At 33.1% G+C, this 20408-nt stretch overlaps 1 protein-coding gene across 1 annotated transcript in view; it reads right to left on the minus strand.

Moving 5' to 3' along the window:
• Positions 1 to 3429: 3429 nt before the first annotated feature.
• The window catches only part of LOC100166120 (tRNA (adenine(58)-N(1))-methyltransferase catalytic subunit TRMT61A), a 43530-nt gene continuing 26551 nt past the window's right edge, over positions 3430 to 20408 (minus strand). Inside the window, exons 5-6 of the mRNA XM_029489378.1 lie at positions 8691 to 8881; positions 3430 to 3625 (exon numbers count right to left, since the gene is read on the minus strand). Of these exons, the coding sequence (XP_029345238.1) occupies positions 3467 to 3625; positions 8691 to 8881 (350 nt within the window). The 3' untranslated portion in view covers positions 3430 to 3466. The remainder of the gene's footprint in view (positions 3626 to 8690; positions 8882 to 20408) is intronic.

Genomic DNA, 20408 nt, shown 5'->3' on the forward strand with positions numbered 1-20408 from the left:
TATTCGCTAATACCTATATATTGGCACGCGGTCGCCACTGTCGTTCCTTACTGCAGTAATAATACATATACAAACACACACGCACATTTATATTACAATACACATGTATTGTACACGTATATTATATAGGTAAGCACTGAGCAGCACATAGTATGTTGTGCGCCTTTAAACAGTCGATACGGAGTTTGTTTTGTTCTCATTTCAAATCTGATATTCTAATTTCCATCTCCCACACGACTCTCTCGCGCCGGTCGTACACGGCAGCAGCACCAGCAGGTGACACTGACCTCTTAAGCACACACACACACACACACACATCGGTATAATATATAGGTATATATTTATATATATGTGAACGCGAGCGTTCCTTATAGCCGCTCGCTGTTGGTGGCCGATTCCGCGCGCCACTGTGGCTTCCCCGGCCGTATAGTCGAGTATATAGTGTAGAAACTAGATTACTGACCTCAGATATCTGCAAAGTTGCTGCTGTGCGGCGTTAGGGTATTAAAAAAAAAAAAAAAAAACGTGTATAAATAAAATAAATAATGATTACCACACGTCGTCGTTGTGAAATGCTATACGGAGATATACCTATGCGTACCGAGCGCCGAGCAGTCAGCGTATACCCCACGACTGCTGCGGGACCATTCAAATATTGGGTTTAAAAAACTGGCGACGAAGGTTGCGTATTCATATTACCCATAGATTATCATTACGTAGGTATATTACGCATCTTGAATATTGGCAGCCCGTTGCGTTTTCTCGAAAATCGCGAGGGTTTATGCCGGACCTGCAGTTTACATCTAATATATTGTAATATATTGTTAGATCCAGTTGCACCGTCTACGGTTAAACTTCGGTTAACTTTAATCAGAGACGGTGCATCTGGCCCTTAGGTATATAAATGTATAGGTATCGTTTAAGGGGGCTGCAGCAGGTTTTGTCAAAAATCAAAACTAATGTAGATTTGACCAATCCAAACATTAATTTTGTTTCTTATAATGTTTTTCGATATATTTAAATTCTTATCATAAAATAAACTTTAAGGGGGCCGGAGGGGGCTCCAGTCAATGAAAAAAAGTGACTTTTAGACCAATAAGCTAGACAAAACTGGATGAATTTGGTTTGACAGATTTTAATTTTGAAAAAGAATTTTGATTGATAAACAAATTTACAAGGGAATGATCGAGGTGATTTTAAATATTCCAATTATTGTTAGTGTCATAATGAATAATATAAATACAAAAATATCATATTTTTTTGATATTTTTATTCTTGGATATCATAGCTGAAAAAAAAAAATTCAAAATCGCCTCGATCATTCCCTAGTAAACTTGTTGATCAATCATAATCCGTTTTCAAAATTAAAATTTGTCAAACCAAGTTTTGTCAAACCTAGTTTTGTCTAGCTTATTGGTCTAGAAGTCACTTTTTTTCATCTGATGCAGCCCCCTTAAGGCCTTTTTGCATTTCCCCAGCTCTTTGTATAACACTTTTATTAATTATCTTCATAACGACTAGGATGGGAGTGATATGTATAGTAATATCGATTTAATTATTACGCGCATTTACGGATTTTTATCGAGACTTGTGAAACAGTGGGCGGGGCTGACGTCTGAAGGACGGAGGGGTGGAGTTGCGTGTTTCTCTGCTGCGCGGCGATTGCGCTACACCTCGTAAGACACGCATTGTTTACTAGGCATAAGTACTTGTCATCGTAATGCCACGACGACGACGTCCGTACATTTTCAATTCGTTGTCTCGTATTGTATCGCATGTCCTCCTGTGAAAGAGTGAAAGTGTGAAACAATTTCTGCGATCCGCGTACAATATATTTTGCCATTTCTAGAATAGAAAAACACTACATCGGGCCAGCTGCCTCCCGAACGGCGATGTAAAAACGCAAAAACTGCAGATAATAATGTTTGCTTACCTACCGCGACTTTGCCAACTTTCGTCGATCGACAAGCGCGCGCCAGGAAAACAATCGGATCGTACAGCCGAACATCGGGTCACTGCAGTATAATAATACGATATTGTGATTATATTATTATTATTATTATTATTAAAAAATAGAGAAGCTCTTATATAAGGCTACGCGCGCGGGGCTTATAAAAATATAAACATACCTCACATGTCGTCGTTTCGTTGAACTCCGTGACCCTGAATTTGAAGCGCACACATAAGTATACATACATACATACCCGGGATCTTTATCTTTTTTTCTCCTCCACTCATCTACTTTTTATTTTATTTTTTTTATCTGGTATTTTTCTATATACGACGACGACGGGTATTAATATTGACCCATGGTGTCCTTTACACACGGCATACCGCGCATGTCGTCGTACATACCTTGTGTATTATAATAATATAGGTATAGATATACGCGCCCGTTTTATTATTATTATTATTGTTTATGACAGTGGTCCGCCTATAGCTGTTATTATTATCAATATTATATTGTGCACGCGCCCAACAATAAATTATTATATTCCAGCACGGGCCCGCGCGAAATACAAATCGGTCGATTATCACCCCGTCACTCTCGTCATCGCACGCGCTACATAAAGGTACGCAAACGACTAAATTTTTATGTAGCTACACCATACTACCTCTACGTATGCCTATTATGGTCGCAATAGGCACGCCATAATAATCCCGTACCTATACTACCTACACCTTTATACGAACCAACGAAAAGAAAAAATGGGTTCATTAAAACCAAAGCGCGCGCGGTATGCGCATAATACATATATACCTATAGGTAGGTTATACATATTATATATATTTAATATGCGTATATTATATCGGAATTGCAGCAAAAACGGGAATAAAATAACGTAAACGAAACAAAGGGAAACGTTCACTTCATTGTTCTTGTATTCTTAACCCTGCAGAGATCTCGGTATACAGATGACCTATTCCGTGTATTATGAGACCTCCGTGCCGGAGAATATAAGCGCATATAATATAAGTTTTATCTAGTCTGGTGCACCGGCACCGGTGCGCAGCGCAGTGTTATTGGCTAATGCGCTTCTTCTTATGCAAGGATGGGTGTGTGTGTGTGTGTGTATATATATATATACATAGACGTTGACCCATAAATAACAGGCAGACCTCTATTGTCAACGCTACCGTTTTTTCTAAAGGGAGAGAGTGAGAGAGAGAGAGAGGGGATGGAGAGACAGAAAAAGAAATAAGGTCTTATAAACACACACATACACGTTTATATACCTACATATATATATTATATTATTTATTTTATATATAATATATATATATAGCGCCAGTACAATGGAACGGTCGCGCGCGCAATACACACACATGTTATACATATACTACGCATATCGATGTATAATAATTGTACGTAAAAAATAATAATACAGACAATAATAATATATAACGATAAACCGGAGACGTCTTTACCCCAGCAAAATCATACGATGTGCTGCAGTCGAAGTTTTCATTTTTCGCACGCGTCCTCAATCTCCACCTCCTCCGGCTGCGGTCGGTTTTCCATGAGAAACGTGGCCGTGGTCAGGTAACCCGTGTGACCGCGAGGGGACGCGGACGGGATGCAAGCCAAAAATTTCTTTTCGTTACCGGGTTCTTCGGTTATGTTCTGTAAAAAAAAAAATGTCGCGTTTTAACCATAACGTGATTTAAACACATAAAGGCGGTATACTTCTACAAATATTATATACTATTTGGTCGCGAGAACTGTGGCAAATATTATCATACGTCAACGTCGATCGGATAAAATATTATATACCTGACATAATCGACATCAAACCAATAATAATAATACAGCCATATAGCCTGTACTTATATGGCTACATACTGGTATCGCTGACTAACCCCGAAGGCCTTTTTTTCGGAGCACTATATTATATTATCCACGTGCAGTGGCTTTAGCGCTGAGAAAACGTGAACATTTTGGTGGTCACTGTATGCATGTACATTGTACACCTATCTAACAACGGGACTTTTATATGTACCTACATATTGTCAACAACTTTTATTTATGTGGACAGTTGGAAAACGCGTATTAGTCGTGAGAATTTTAAAGTAGGTCCGTCCTATATGACGTATACTATATTACTATGTATAGGTATACACTTGGAAAATATATATTTATACATACTATATATTATAGGTATACATGATAATTAAAAATTCAATTATTGTTCTAAGTATCTACCTCTACCTACGACAAAAACAATTGTATGGTTGTTTTTTTTTTAAACGACAACATTTAGCGTTACCGTACATTATATTATTATCATATACCTACTGATTACCTATTGGCTTTTCGACGTAAAAGTTTATATAAAAAAAGACACTGCAACTGAACGCGCGTAATTGTAATTTATTTGAGTTCATCAAGGACGCAACACTGTACGCTATATTATCATAAACTCGGCTCCGTAAAAAATTCAAGAGCGCGCTTTATAAACACGTATTATATCTGACAAAATCTATATGGCAAGTACGTATATTATGAGCGCGCGCGTCCTTGAAATATACGAAATAGCGTGGAAAGTCAAAATAAGTAGCTAAAAAAGGTATGCAATTTTCAATAGAATCGGATGGGAAAACCTTGAAACGAATAGCATATAGTACTCTATAGTGCATAATATATTATATTCAGAATAATCTCATCGCATCACGTTTAAGAATATTACCATATCGTAATTATACTCATTTATTGCTAAACTATTATAAGCGGGCGCTTATACGCTTGTAAATTATTATACAACAATATTAGGTAGGTACATTATACATCTCTATTATTAAAGTATATATTAGGTATACCTATTCGCATAAAACCCAAATTTAAAATTAATTCCTAGCAGTGCAATTGCAGTCGGACGTGATTATAATTCGTAGTAATTATTACATGTTTAGGTATATACTCATTTATTATATGATATAGTATCGTGTGTGAGATACCACTAAAATCATTATATATATATATATTACTAGAAGAATTTTCACGCACAACTACATGATGCATCCTTAAACACATTTGACATTATCATTTATCATTAGAATTAGTTAATGAAAAAACAGCAAAGTAATATATTTTATGCTCGCGCATTTCGCAAGACACGATCGCATTTTCCATTTTTTATTTCTAGTTTTAAATATAAAACTGAATTAGCTTTTGAAGTCCACTCTATAATGCGCGTATAGGTAGGTCACTCTAAACGGCGAATCTAAATTTAAAAAAATAAATAAGTTGTAAGTCATCGTTGCCGGGAAATCGGAAATAATGAAATTACTTTGAATCGTTATTGTTATAATATTATATCCTATATGCAGTACATAATAATGCACAGTATACACAGGTCTAACGCTGAGCGGATATAAAAACTGTAATTTTATACACAATAATGTACGTACAAAACAATAGTTCACTGACATTTGTAAACAATAGAAATCGGTCGAAATAATTTAATAGATTTTTGTTTCTAGCTTTTAAGATTATAAATTACAATGTTTAAATGACGACGCAATGATCATACGTATAAACACCATATGTACATACATATTACATATACCCGTTGTAACTTGTAGTAGTTTTTATAACGAAAGAATGATTAAAATACGAAACAAACATCATTGTATTACTGTACACGCGTTCATATAGGCGTAATGCGCGCCTGCCCCACTGATTATTCTTTCTTTTGTCTTCATGATGATTGAATCATTAAAAAAATATATATGAAAAAAAAAACGAAACATAAATTGATTATTTGGACAGTTCGCGTACAATACACGTTTACGGTTTACCAAAAACAATGTAGGGATATTATTTAAAACGACTACTTAGTATTTTGTTGTACCGTTCAACATATTATACTTACTGATTGTATAATGCCATCCGCTCGGACGGTCGTCAATCGATGACGGTTTTTAATGTACAATAACGGTAAATGCGTATTTGTTGATTACCAAAGTACGTCACAAACTTGTTGCCTATATATTATATTATATTGTTATCGGACGAGTACCTTGTATCTTAGTAAAGTGGTACTTATGACACGTTAAAAACTATGTTACTCGATCGGATTTAGAAAATAATTCAAATATACAAGCTGAGTGCAATACTCTATAGTATGATGACCTATTGAAATATTTTTTGGTAGTGCATTAATCTTTTCATAAAAAAAAAAAAAAACACTGTCTTCTCTATACATATTTACAGTCATGTTTCCGAGTAAAGTTTTTCGAAAAGCATAAACTCCAATTATATATAAATGTAGGTACGTTTGTATGTTTAATGTAGGTATACTTAAATTATAATATATGTTTAGATAAAAGTTAAATATCAAACGCGTTGTCTGCGATTGCTATAGAGTTATTCGACTATATATGCGAGTAAATACTCATAAATTAAAGGTACCTATACCTACATATGCATGGTGTCTAATAATTTAATATTATAATATATTAGTTTATTACCTATAATCTATATTATATATATATGTACCTATATAATGTGATGAAAAATTAAAAAAAAAAGTTTTCGTCTTAAACATCGATTTAAATAGTGCTTAAATGTTCTACTCTTTACTGTATTATCTGTAAGACTATATATTATAATATATACCTACTTGAATTATCGATAATAAAAAATCTCAATACGGACTATTGTACCTACGTGGTTTGTTCGCTGTGTATATTATATATAGGTGTATAATAATATATAAATATAAATTGTGTACTATACATACAGCTAGAATATCGTCCAACGATTAACAAATATATATACGTGATCACACTCAGACAGATATATATATACACACACAAAGTGCCGCAGGTCCGTGTACTAGCGAGAGCGAAAGATAGGTACGCGAGGTATATAATGTCAAAACGAAAAACTGGGCGGTAATAGATCGCGACGAGGATCGCGCGCGCGTTGTTACGATTTATCGTATTTATACGGTATATTATACTGCAGACATGCATCGGGGCATAGCGCGCGCGAGAGAGAGTTACCAGGTCGTAGCTGCTATAATATAATAATAATAATAATAATAATATAATTATCGTGTATATGATATATATTATAATATAGTACCGTGTGATGATGTTAACGCCGATATAATATTATAGATACCAGTTAAAACAAAACAAAAAAAAATCGACCACGTCCGTCTGGGAGCGATAAAAATGTGCGTATATTGCCGAGAGACTTTAACGCACTGACACATACACTATTTTCACCTCGTGCGACCGCGGCCATTCTCGGTCCACTGCAGCTACAGCGGAAGCCGCGGGGAAGTGAGCTCGCGGTTTCCTCAATACTTTGCGCACGACCGTCCCGGCGCAGTTAGGAGGGTAGATGCGAGGGAAAGGACCAAAATATACGAGTGGTTTATGCTATGGTGCGTGAAACTAATCGAATTCCAAAAAGGATTCGACTCGCTGTCGTCGTAGAGATAAATTCAAAATCCGATTGTATATTATAATATTATAATGTCGTGAGAACAAAACAGTCGTCAGTAATTGCAGTTTTAAAAAAAAAATCTGTGAATTAGTTTTCTATTCCATTATGGAATTTCCATATCTGCGTTTACGCCATGGAGTGAATTGACAATAGTGTTGCCTTTGCAGTTAGACGGCTATGTTAGTACTCAGCAAGTCGATTTCACCATTTATATGTCACAATCCATATCTGTATGTATAGCTGACTACTCATTATAATTGTATATAATATATATACATATCCATCTGATATGATATACCAGTTATTTTCAACCAACTACAGGTCCTTATAGTAATATTGCAACCCCGCGGACTACCACTGATACCATAATTTCACCCCTGCAGCCTACTACCTCGCACATGAAAATCGATGTCGTGATGACATACCACGGTACGACGTCCCACCCCCAACTATATCACCACCACTAACCTGCAAGGACACATCCGCATATTATAGCGTCGTATACGCGACGGTATATATTATTTTTAAGAACAATTAGCCGCACGGTATAAAATATACGATATTATAATACGTATTGGACCGTACGCTGCTGTAGCGGTGATATGATGGCCGCCTCTGCTGCCGTCACGTCGGACGCATAGGAATCTCAACAATTCCCCATATAGGCTCCGGGAGAGAAACAAAAACGAGGTGGTCCCGATAAAAAATTATAACGTTTGACGTGGACCAGTTCTGCTGTGCACGCGTGTATATTTGTCGAAAACAAATTACTCGCGCGACCGGTCCAGTGCATATATAGGCACATATATATTATACATATATAGGTACCGGTTCCGTAGTGTGCCCGTGTGTGTGTACGCCCTCGCTTTGCGTATGTGTATATGTGTGTGTATGTGTGCCTATTTTGTTTTACTATCCGTGTATATTATATTATTCTTATATATATTGTTTCGTCGTCATCTCTTCTGCTGCCCATCGTCTTCGTTATATATACATCTCGATATAATATCATTATCAGATATTATATACGTATATATAGTAGGTATACACCTAAAAACTATACGCGCGCTATAAGCCTATACGTTTTATAGTAATAATGATATACATATTATATAGAGTGATAGCGAGAGAGAGATACATTTACTATTGCACTCCGCACGTGCGAGCGTATTATATTATATTAGATGCATCGAAATATCGTATTTATATAATATTATATATTATAATGTACCTGCGGTCCCGAAGCGGGCGGCGGCGGTCTACTGGCAGTGGTGAACGTGGTCACGGTCCTGTTCAGCACTTGGTATTCTTTTTCCAAACACTCGACCGTCTTCAGTTGGACGAAACCGTGGTCCAGCAGCGTCTGACACGTGCGCATCACTTGTTCAATGCATGGCGAAAACGTGCAAATCCTCCCACCACCTGAGGGTCAAAAAGCATAAACCTTAAATAACATAAGCCTATAATAAATATTATAAACATATTAAACGAATATCAGCTAGTTGCAGACTATCGGAATAATAATAATAATGACCAGCACGGATATATTATATATATTTTATGAATACGAGTAGTAACTAGTAACGACAAGAAGGTATTCTATTAGCCTGTAAGAAATCATCATTGAAGAGTAGATACAGTGGAAAAAGGACGTATCTATATAATATATTAAATTATAGTCATGCTTCTTAATGGTTTTTCAAACGGTCATTAATTTGTACTAAAACATACCATCTTTTATAATAATACTAAACATTATAAATTATATCATTTTCCAAAACAGATTATTCCAATTTCTCTTGAAGTTTACTTGAGTGCCTTTTTTTTAAATTTTATCTTTTAATATTTTATTCTCTAAACTGAATTACCTAAGTAGCTATTCGAACAATTAGTCTCTATATTCTATAACATCCATGCGAACATAGCAGAATACCGATTTTTGGAATTCGTCCAAAAAATGTGTTGGTCATTATTGGATAAATCCTAATAGTTATTGGAACTTTGTTCATTTAAAATAACTATTATACATTTCGTTCTGCCAAGATCAAAAAAACAGAGCAGATTTCTACTATTTTTAAGCATCACTAAATATATCTAATTATTTAGACTTAGTTTTTTTTAACACGATTTTTTAAAATGCTATACCAAGTTCGTGCTAATGAAGATAAATTCAGAATTAACTACGACTTTTATTCATTTTCGAATGATCTATTTTTAAATTTTTAAATTATTTTTTACTGCAGAAACGTTTTTGGGCGAGAACATAATATACTTCTTACCTAAATCACCTGGGTATTTATGTTAAATTGATTTATTTTGTTCAAAATCCACGGAATATGGTTTATACTTAGTTACTAGGTATTTATAATGTCCAGTAAAACATCACAATTGATATAACAGTAACAAGGAACAACGATTAGAATATAACATAACAGTAAAATATTGCAGAGCACAATATGTAATGTTTACCGTCGCAGTGTGCGTGTGACAAAATCCGTGGTAAGGTTTTCCAGCACGTTTTTTTGGTTTCGGATTCTGATTGTAGACCATTATATTATATGAAGTGATCCATTTAACATAAGTTACTCATTATTTCATAATACGTATTAAATATTTCGTTTACATGATTTTAAGCCGTTACAGAACAATATTAATGGAAAACAATTTTTTACTACTATTTTTTTATCAGTAATATTTTTCAACTTGTTATTTATTACATATTATATTATTTGATACTTGGAAATGTCTTATCATTTTTTTTTTTTATTGATTTTGAAATTTAAATTTAAATTTCGGAAACAGTATAGGTACTCATATAGATGCGTACATATATTTAACGCAATGATGAAAATTATTAGAAACAAATACACCTCATCCATCCCAATGATTAAAACCGGGGGTGGTAGCAAGTTAGCAATGCTAGACCCAACAGTGGGAAATAATATAAATATATAACCGATAATTAATCCTGAGAAAAAATTTTCAGAATATTAAATCATTGAAAAATTTGCCTATACATAACCCCTTAAAATTATGTCTCCTGCAGTCAATAGTAATTGTTTAGAATTTTTATTCTACTCTGCATAACTAAGCAAATAATTTAAAATTTTGTTTTAAAATCCATTTTTTGTATACAGGTTAGGTTTTTTCAACTGAACCCCCCTCCCATGGATAAAAGTTATGTATACGCCAATGATATAGGTTGGCATTCATTGTAAACAAAAAATCCCATATAAACCGAATAAAATATTTTTCTAGAATTACATAAACTTTAATCTATTTAGTCTATATTACACTTAAAATGTTAACTCAATATAAAATAAAATACAATTACTATTATAGTATATTATTAGGTAATAACCAGGGAACATATTATGTTAAATCGATATCTAGTCAATACGTGTTGTACAATATTATTAAAATTAAAATTTTATATTTTTTCGAGTTTGTTCGCAGTTTCCGGGAGTCAATTCGGCTGCATGTATTGATAAATCCTTGTAAAGGACAAATCTTAACAAATAATTTTAACAAACTGCAGTATTTTTCAAACATTTTAAAAAGTGCAACTCCAACCAATGATTCCGCACAGTAAAATAAATTCAGGGATAACTTTATATTATGCATGAATTTTTCTCCGTTATACAATATATTTCGAAGCTCACTAAATATATAAAGCATTTTCTTAACTTTATTCGGGACTTGATTTATTTGCTCCACGTAATGTATGGTACTACATATTTGAATACCTTAGTATTTTGTATGTTTATATATCTATGAAAATTTTAAAAATAAAATATGTAGATTACTTTAGTTTAAACCCCACCCTCCCCTGCAAAATTCGAATGGAATGATAATTGGCATTGATATTTAACAAAAGTAAGTTGTATTATGCATGCGCGTACCTACTATAAAAGGGTTAAAATTTGAATGCGAATTTTGATATACTACCTTTTATTTACCGAAAACCTCATTTCAATCAAGTCATCCAGCTTAAATATTTAATGGGTACCACGTAGTGCAAACACATTATGTATATTGTATACTCTATATATTCTATCACGGAATTTACGATTGCACTGTTAAGCGTTAAAATGAGGTAAAAGAGGCTTGGTATGACGATTTCTCAGTAAGTACATGCCTTTTTTGCCCATGATTAATTTTGCAAATTTAATTTTTTTTCATTTATTTTTTATGCAAGACACCGTATTATATTAAATTATATTATATATATTATAACAACTATTGAATTACTCGGCCATTTTTTCAAACAGAGCGTTGTTCAAAACGCAATATGATTTATCTTTTAGTCGATTTACGATCATATTTAAAGACTACACCGCGGTCGCCGTTAAAGCGTAATAACTTATTAATATGTCTGTTTTTGCGGTTGTTGTCTTCCCTTCACGACCTGTGAGCTATGTATATAGATAAAAACTCCGCCGTGTTTATTATATATTATAGAAAAGTATTTTAGACGAATAACTCGAATTTATACATAAGTCATAACAATCAGATACCGCATGCCCTATAAATGGCGTTATGGAAGATTTCGATTGCGAACGGAGCACGACGAATATATAATATCATAATAACACTATATACAGCGTTTAAAATTTCGAAACGAAAAAACGTGCGATATGATACGATTAAGTTCATCATCATCCGTCGATCCGCGGTACGTTTAAGACGGGAGTTTTTCTCCGGCGTTTTTTAAAATATATATATATAATACTTTTTTTGTTACTATACATATAGAATAATATTAATATGTATAGACACCACGGGATAATTATATTAGGTACCCTATATCTTCCACGAGCGATACGCCTATATGTATAATATACAAAAAGAATATATAGAAATACAATATTATTTATGCGTGAACGACGTGCGTCGTGTATTATACTTTACTTCGATTACAGTAAACATAACTCGAATGAAAATATTTTTTAAAAAAACCATGTGAACGGACTTGTATATAGTTTAGCAAACAGAAGTCGTATAATATGTATAGGTATATAATATTATTTTTTTAACGGCGTGCACGCTGTATAATACATACGTATATGTTTATAATATAGTAGAATTGCCAATTGTGGGAGGATGATTATTTTTATTTGTGTATAATATGGAGCACCCCGTCGGTAAAAGTCATGATTTACGGAAATACTCGCGGTTGTTGCGATTAGGAAAGTGCATATTAAATCATAGACGTGATATCATTGTACGCACGCGTGAGAGTGTGTGTGTGTAACTGTAATATAATATTATGTTGATGATTTATTGACGTCGTCGAATTTATAGATCGACTTGGATTTCGCGGGCTGTTTTCGCAGTTGTGCAGAGCTAGATATTGTATATATTATTACGGTATGCCTATATAATGTATTACGGTATGATATATTATTATAACACGCACCTCGATGCAACGAAGCATAATATAATATAAATATTACTAAGTATGACGTTTTTATGCATTGAAAAAAACATTTTTATATTTTTAAAGACATTGTGCAACATAATATTATTATTGTTACACGGGACCGGAGGATTTTTATATCAATTGCATTTTATTATTGCAAGGAAATTAAAATCACGATTAAAACTTCACGGATTCGTGTTCAACGACAGTTTGCATCAACAATTAAAAGTGTTTTCATCAAATTCAATAAATAACGATTAACGTTAGTAACTCAAGACGCGCATGACTTACATATATAAATATGCACAGCTATAATATAAATATTATATGGATAATGCTTTTTTTCATTTTCTCGCTGCAGTGTTAGCTTTGTTGGAAAATACGGCGCCACAGTGCCTCACCTTGTATTATATATATATTGTAATTTCAACAAATGTTTCGAATTACGTATATTATCGCATCCAACTACCTATATTATATATATTATGAAAGTTTTATGTATATACATATTGTAATTTATATAATATGTATTTAATATCAAAGACTCGAGATTATGTAAGAGTAAAAAAATAACAAAAATTAACAACACTTCAACTGCAGCCGTTTAATATAATTATGATTATGAGCTATATCGTTTTCCGAGTAGGTATATATTATTATAACGTAGGTACCTATAATATTATATGTAGTCGCTTTATATATAAACTGGAATTTTTACATTAAACGCGTGTATAGAATTACTATGTAATTATAAGTGTTCCGAAAAATTCAGATTGATATAATAATTAAAAATTAAAAACTAATAACATTCGAACTATATCCATTCACACGGATAATTAATAAAATATTTAATTACGAAATTATAATAGCATACATGGGTAGATATTACCCTATAGTTTTTTTTTCATTTTTAATTTCATTATTATATTAGTAGAATTTGAAACTCGTTTTTTGTTCCCATACTCACGAGGTACATAATAATATATAATAATCGGTACCATTATAAACCGCGTATTCCAGTAAATCCTGTTTACGGTTCAGCGTGATATCTCATTTAAAGTTCTACATACAATGCACATAATAATAATAATAATATATATTATATATACAAATATTATTCCGATTTAATATATTATACGTGGATACATACTTGGGATGTGTGTATGTGTTGTATGTAGGTACCTACTACATATAATAAATATACCAAACTATATATATATATATATTATATATATTATAATGTGCATGAAATAATAAATTAATACTATATTTTAATTTGTGCCGTTCTGGAAATAGGATTTGCTCGAACGAATTATTAGCCAACGTATATTAAAATATATAATTTAATATATGGTAGAAACGGTTTTAAGTGTTTAAACATATAAATATTTAAGAACGGAAGCCCGCAAACATTTATTATCAAAAGCATTTTTCAATCATATTTTGAACATTATTAACAAAATCGAGTGACAATTTATAATTACATATTTTATAATATATGAGACTCGATCGAGTCCGTTTAATGTTGAAGATTTCAATTTCATATTTAAACTATTATCTGATTATTATATTTTGTTTTGTATAGTATAAAGGTTAATCTTTTTGATCAAAAATACTAAAAGTATTCGAATGGAAGTAATAATATTAACATTAAAATAGTTACCAAAATTAGTTCAATTGTAGAATAGGTTATAATTAAAAATATTTTTTCATTATTCACAATTTTGTAAATATGTCGTAACCCTATACCTACGTACAGTAATAAATTGTCATTTTTCGAAGTCGTATATCAAAAATATTAATTAGATAAAAAAAGACTACTCGTGGCCGTGGCCGTCCGTTAAGTGAAACGAGTATCAAAAAATCAGCAATATCATTGTTTTTTAATCGTCCGTGGGGTTCGACGAGGTCAGGTCAACATAGCACAAGTGACGGACCCATCATGACAATTTCGAAACTTGTCGATGTACATGTCACGATAACATACTCATACAATACATACATAATATATACAACGTGTCTGGTTGGAAAAAATCAACTATAGGAACTGACGAGACGTACCACAGAGAGCGGAAAGTTTATCATCTTCCAGCAGTGCATTATTACACATACACATAAATAGAATATATCTATTTTCTCACTCGCCGAAAAAAAAATGTCAGCCGTGAGTGATATTAATGAATATCAAAGCTTACCGCAAAAATATTATGCATTTCGAATTATTTTAGTTAATTAACGTAATTAGTATAATTTGTATCATACTCTTAACATATACACTAATTGTGCTATTTAGGTATGGGACATCAGTATATTATATTCAACATTGCAAACTATGACAAAAAAATATAATATAATTGTATTATTAATACTTTAAAATACTATTTTTCTCATTAATTAATTTGATTAATAAATAATAGTAAAACGTAGATATTATGTTTCATTCGAATATCTTCGATAATCATCTATAGTCAAAAGTTGACAACAATAATTTAAGATAAACTATATCTCCATAAACCGGAAATAAAAGTCATCAAATATTGTTCACAAAAAAATTCACCGGAAATGAAATACGATCGGCATTGGCAGATTATCCTAAAACTTCAAAATCATTAAAATAAGAAAAATATGCTTATTACCCTGTACCAAATAAGAGTGCACCAAATTTACGTAAGAAAACCGATTTTGCCCGTGGCCGCCCGGTGCACTCTTATTTGGTACAGAGTATAGATGATGATTATTTGGGTAAAATATGCAAAAACATGCTAATACCCTCAAATATAAGCAAATGCAATTTATTATTCTTGCACTTCACCTACCATATTATTATGATTTATGGTAGGAAGTTAAGTGAAATACTTTTCGACCAAACTTAATTTTTCTTAAAAAAATCAGTGTACGAACGAATTAAAATCCTAAGAGGATCGCTAGCATACATTATTATTATTATATAGGTATAATTGTAGTGATGACGATAATAATAATGAAACATTATATAGCGACGACGATGCTGTGTCCGACTGTATCAGTTCGCATAATATAATAATAATAACGATAGCTTTTTTTTAAAACAACAATAATATTATATATTCTCGAGCCCCGATGCAGGTTTGGTGGTATGCGACTGCATCGTACCACACATTATATATATATTTATTTATTATTATTATTATATGGGTACGCGTGTATATAGTATATACGAGAGCTACGTCGAGTGAACCCGAAGAAGATTATCTGTCCGCCGCGTGTAAGCACCTATTTACGCGTATATATGCGTGTGCTTGTATATAATACTTATATATTATATATATACCACGCCTTTAGAAGAAGAAAAAAACGACTAGGTAGTCGTCGACGTCGTCGTTGTCGATTTTTTTCCTATCTTTTATTTTTTTTCCACATATACGCGCGCGCGATCACACAAACACACTTATATATACGTTATAATATAACAAGTAGCATTACAAGAAAAAATACTTCCAGTAGCAACAGCGAAAACGCAACGAATGTGTGTATGTGTAATGGCAAAAAAACACACGGTTGCGAGCATTACACTATACGTGCTCTCATCGGATAACCCTATCTGTACGGAACATCGGCAAACGTCCCCGCATAAATAAGACTTAATTAACCGGAGGGCCGGCTCTGGATTTGCGTTTTGTTTTGTTTTGTGTTTATTTTTTTTTAATACACTGTGGCGGCGGCGCATATCGAATTTAAATAATACCCGGTTTTATTCGCACTGATAAAATGATATATACGCGCGCACGTTGTCCCTCGCTAATGAGAACTTATCGAGCATCTTTCTCTCTCTCGCTCAATATCTGTCTCTCTCTTTCTGCGGACCGGATTGCACCCCCCGTACGAAGATACAATAATATCAACGGCGGCGACGACGACGACAAAAATATAATATAACGTATCAACACCGTTTTCCACCGTGCCTCGTATATAAATTATAATATTATAATATACCTACTATACTGCATTCGTGTATAAAGCAATAAAAATGTAATCCGTCGATTATACTAGATTATCATGTAGACCTAGGTAAACCGTAAACCGATGCGATGCGGAAGTGCAGCTACTTATGTAATGTACGAGTCGCAGTCACAGTGTTTGTCGGTGGCGGATATAGCGGAGGGCAGACGATGAAAATACAGCTGCACGCCCGGTGGTACAGATATTATTAATATATTGTGTATATTTCGCGAAATCCGGTCGGGTAGGATTTTAAGTATGCAAAAATATGCGAGATGAGAAAAAAATAAAAGACCGTCGACAATCTCTGTGTGGCGCGCGTTAAAAAGTTTGCCGCGTCTATTTTTCACATGATTACTATCTCATCCGCGAGTGACGCGCCGACCTCGCGCGTGTGGCACTTATCACAATATATAATATATTATATACACTGGGTGATCCATTTAACATAAACCACTCATTATTTCAAAAAAACTATCAACTTTTTTGAAAATAATTTTTTTTTACATCAAATTTAAGGCGTTAAAAAACAACATTTTAAAAATTTATATTTTGGACAAGTAGCTTATGAAATATGAGAAACTTTAAATACCTATACGGATATATATATACTTGTAAGTATTATAACTATAATAAATTAGGTACTAGTTCAAAATTTGTTTTTTATAGCTCTCAAAATACTCCAAATTATGTTTTTCTTCGGAATATGAAATTAAAATTAAAATTGTATGTTGTCACTCGTACGAGTAAAAACTTGAAAAATTAAATTGTAATTTTTTCCAAAAACGTTGTTTCGTAACGGCTTCAAATTACATAAAAGAAATATTTCAAACGTTAGTGTTTTTTAAAATAATGGGTGTATTACGTTAAAAGTATCACTCCGTAAATATAAAATTCGGCCATAGGTGAGTTGCGGCCCGACATGTCATTAACGTGTTGGATACCGGTGAATTGTGGCCCGGTCATATTTTATCACTAAGTTAATTGCGGCCTGGGAAATTTGTCCCAGTGCCCATGTGCCGGCAGTATCTATCTAAGTTATTATTTAAAATTTTTTTTTTGGTTTGCTATTTTTGGATTCTGACGTCATTGATTGTTTCATGGATGACTTTTTAGCATTACTGCCCGCTAAAGATGATCGGGTTGTACAATTTACCGACTATGTTTTCGAAAACTATATATCCCTGGATGCCATGTTTCCCCCAAATATTTGAGCACAGTTTTATGCTAGCTGTAACCGTACAACTAATGGCTGTGGAAGCTTTCATTCACACCTAAATTCATCGTTCTACTCTATAGTCATCCTAAAATCTATAATTTTATTGATGTGTTAGTAGAAATTCAATCAGAAACGTACCTATATCAAATGTAGAAGCAATGAAATAAAAAAGAAGAAAATATGTGAAAAAGAAGCATTTATAAGACAACAGATGACAATGCTAGCACAAAAAGAAATAGAGCGGTTTGATTCCGTTAAATCATCAAGTTTTGAGTTTTTGCCCAACCAATATTCTAAAAAAATTCATTTTACCATACATTTTGCCATTTTTACATAAATAATAATAAAAAATAAAAAAAACAAATTTTTAGGAAACGACTAAGCCAACCTCCTCGTGGTGTCTTCTGGGTAACGCTGATAGGCTGATATGAATTGATAAATAAAATGTGGCCGCAACTCGTACGTCTGTTTCATAAACACGAGTCGCAATTCGTACTTAATTTAGGGATCGGGCCGCAACTCACCAACACCTTAAAAATCATTTATCCGTACCTAATGCCTATATGTATGTACCTACAATAATAATATGCATGTGTGTATCATGTGGTAATGACTTACTGCGGAACCCACGGGTCATTCGTGGCGTTGGCATATTTTATCTTTTGGCAACAATCATCGTAATTTAGTAACATTTTGAAGACTTTGAATGGGTGGACGCCGTGTTATTGTTTCCACATAGGTATGATATTCACTATTCTTTCAATGTTTCCGCATTCCGCGGTATAATTTGTATATCATTCGTAAACTACCTATATAATATGAATGATGCGATTACATTTAAAAAACGTTGACAATACGGTAAATTTTAGATTCTCCGCGGTTTGGCCAGCGCAGTACACCACATATTTACATTGTGTATATTATACGTTCGTGAATTACATTAAATAATTAAACCACTCGAGTTATATTATTATTACCACGAGCTCGCGCGCGCGGTCAATTTGTCTATATACACGATTGTGTGTTTACCCCCCACTCCAACTTCCCGTCACACTCATATCCTGGCATAATAGTGATCCATAAATCATAACCGTTTATAATATTATAAGTATGAGATACCGATAAATAGCTTTGTTTAATACACGACCGTCCGTCCGGGCGGTGCTTGTGCGAACGCAACGCAAATCGAAACACTACAGTAATATAGTATTTAATAATATAATATATTATAATATGCAGTACCTACATACGTATATTTATATTGAACTTTGTGCGCCCTCTAAAGTATGTACTTTATAGTTTATATGAGTACGTTTTTTTTTTCTTATAAAATATAATTTGCCAGTCATATATCAATACATAATATAGTATCCGTTATTATCATGTTGACTTTGAGTCAATACGATCGGCAATAACGGAAACTTAAATATTATGAGTTATGACTATGGCAAATCATAAAAAAAAAAAAATAATAAACATAGTTTTCAATCGGTTGAACAAACAACTTTTTTCTTTGTGTAGGTTTACATATATATACCTGTACATATAGGTAGGTAATAAATAAATTTCACTTTCAGGTTAAGTGCGTGTGTAAAAATCCATCTGAACCGAGAAGTGCAAGAGTAAGTTGGTATAAGATTTGCTTATTAGTTTAGACTCGATAAAGGTTATTTCGTTCATTATCAGGTATTTATGAAAGTGGTTAACTGAAATTTTTTAATAATAATTAATATAATATAAATACATTCAAACCTTTATACTTAGGTATCGTTTGGTTTTGAAAGGAATTAGTCCTATATTGTACCTATACGCTCTATTCTTTGTTAAATATGTGCGTATAATTGAATGCTTAGTTTATTAGTGAAAAATTTACTTTTATTACATATAAAATCATGCATGGGGGACAGAGTGGCCGAGCGGTCTAAGGCGTCTGTTGCGACGCACACCGACGCCGGTTCGATACCTCAGCTATAAGCGGCATTTTTCTTCGGGCAAGTCACAGTGTTCGGAGAACAAGTGCCATCATCCCCCACCCGAGCATGACAGATACCTATACGGGTACCCAAATCAAAAATTCTGCCAAAAACATACACACACGTGTTCCTCCCCCTACCAACTAAAAACCTACAAACAAAACAAAAATAGCTAATGGCCTAAGTTGCCGGGCTTAAGTTCAATAATAAAAAAAAAAAGTCATGCATATATTATGTTAGAATTAGTTTATAAATGTTAAGACATGAATTCAGTTTTCCTTTTTTACTTAACCCCTTTGATGAATAAATCATCCAACTATAGGTATTAATCAGTGGCGAAGTTACGGGGGGGGGGGG

Source organism: Acyrthosiphon pisum, chromosome A2, assembly GCF_005508785.2.
Source record: "Acyrthosiphon pisum isolate AL4f chromosome A2, pea_aphid_22Mar2018_4r6ur, whole genome shotgun sequence".
Taxonomy (NCBI): Eukaryota; Metazoa; Arthropoda; class Insecta; order Hemiptera; family Aphididae; genus Acyrthosiphon; species Acyrthosiphon pisum.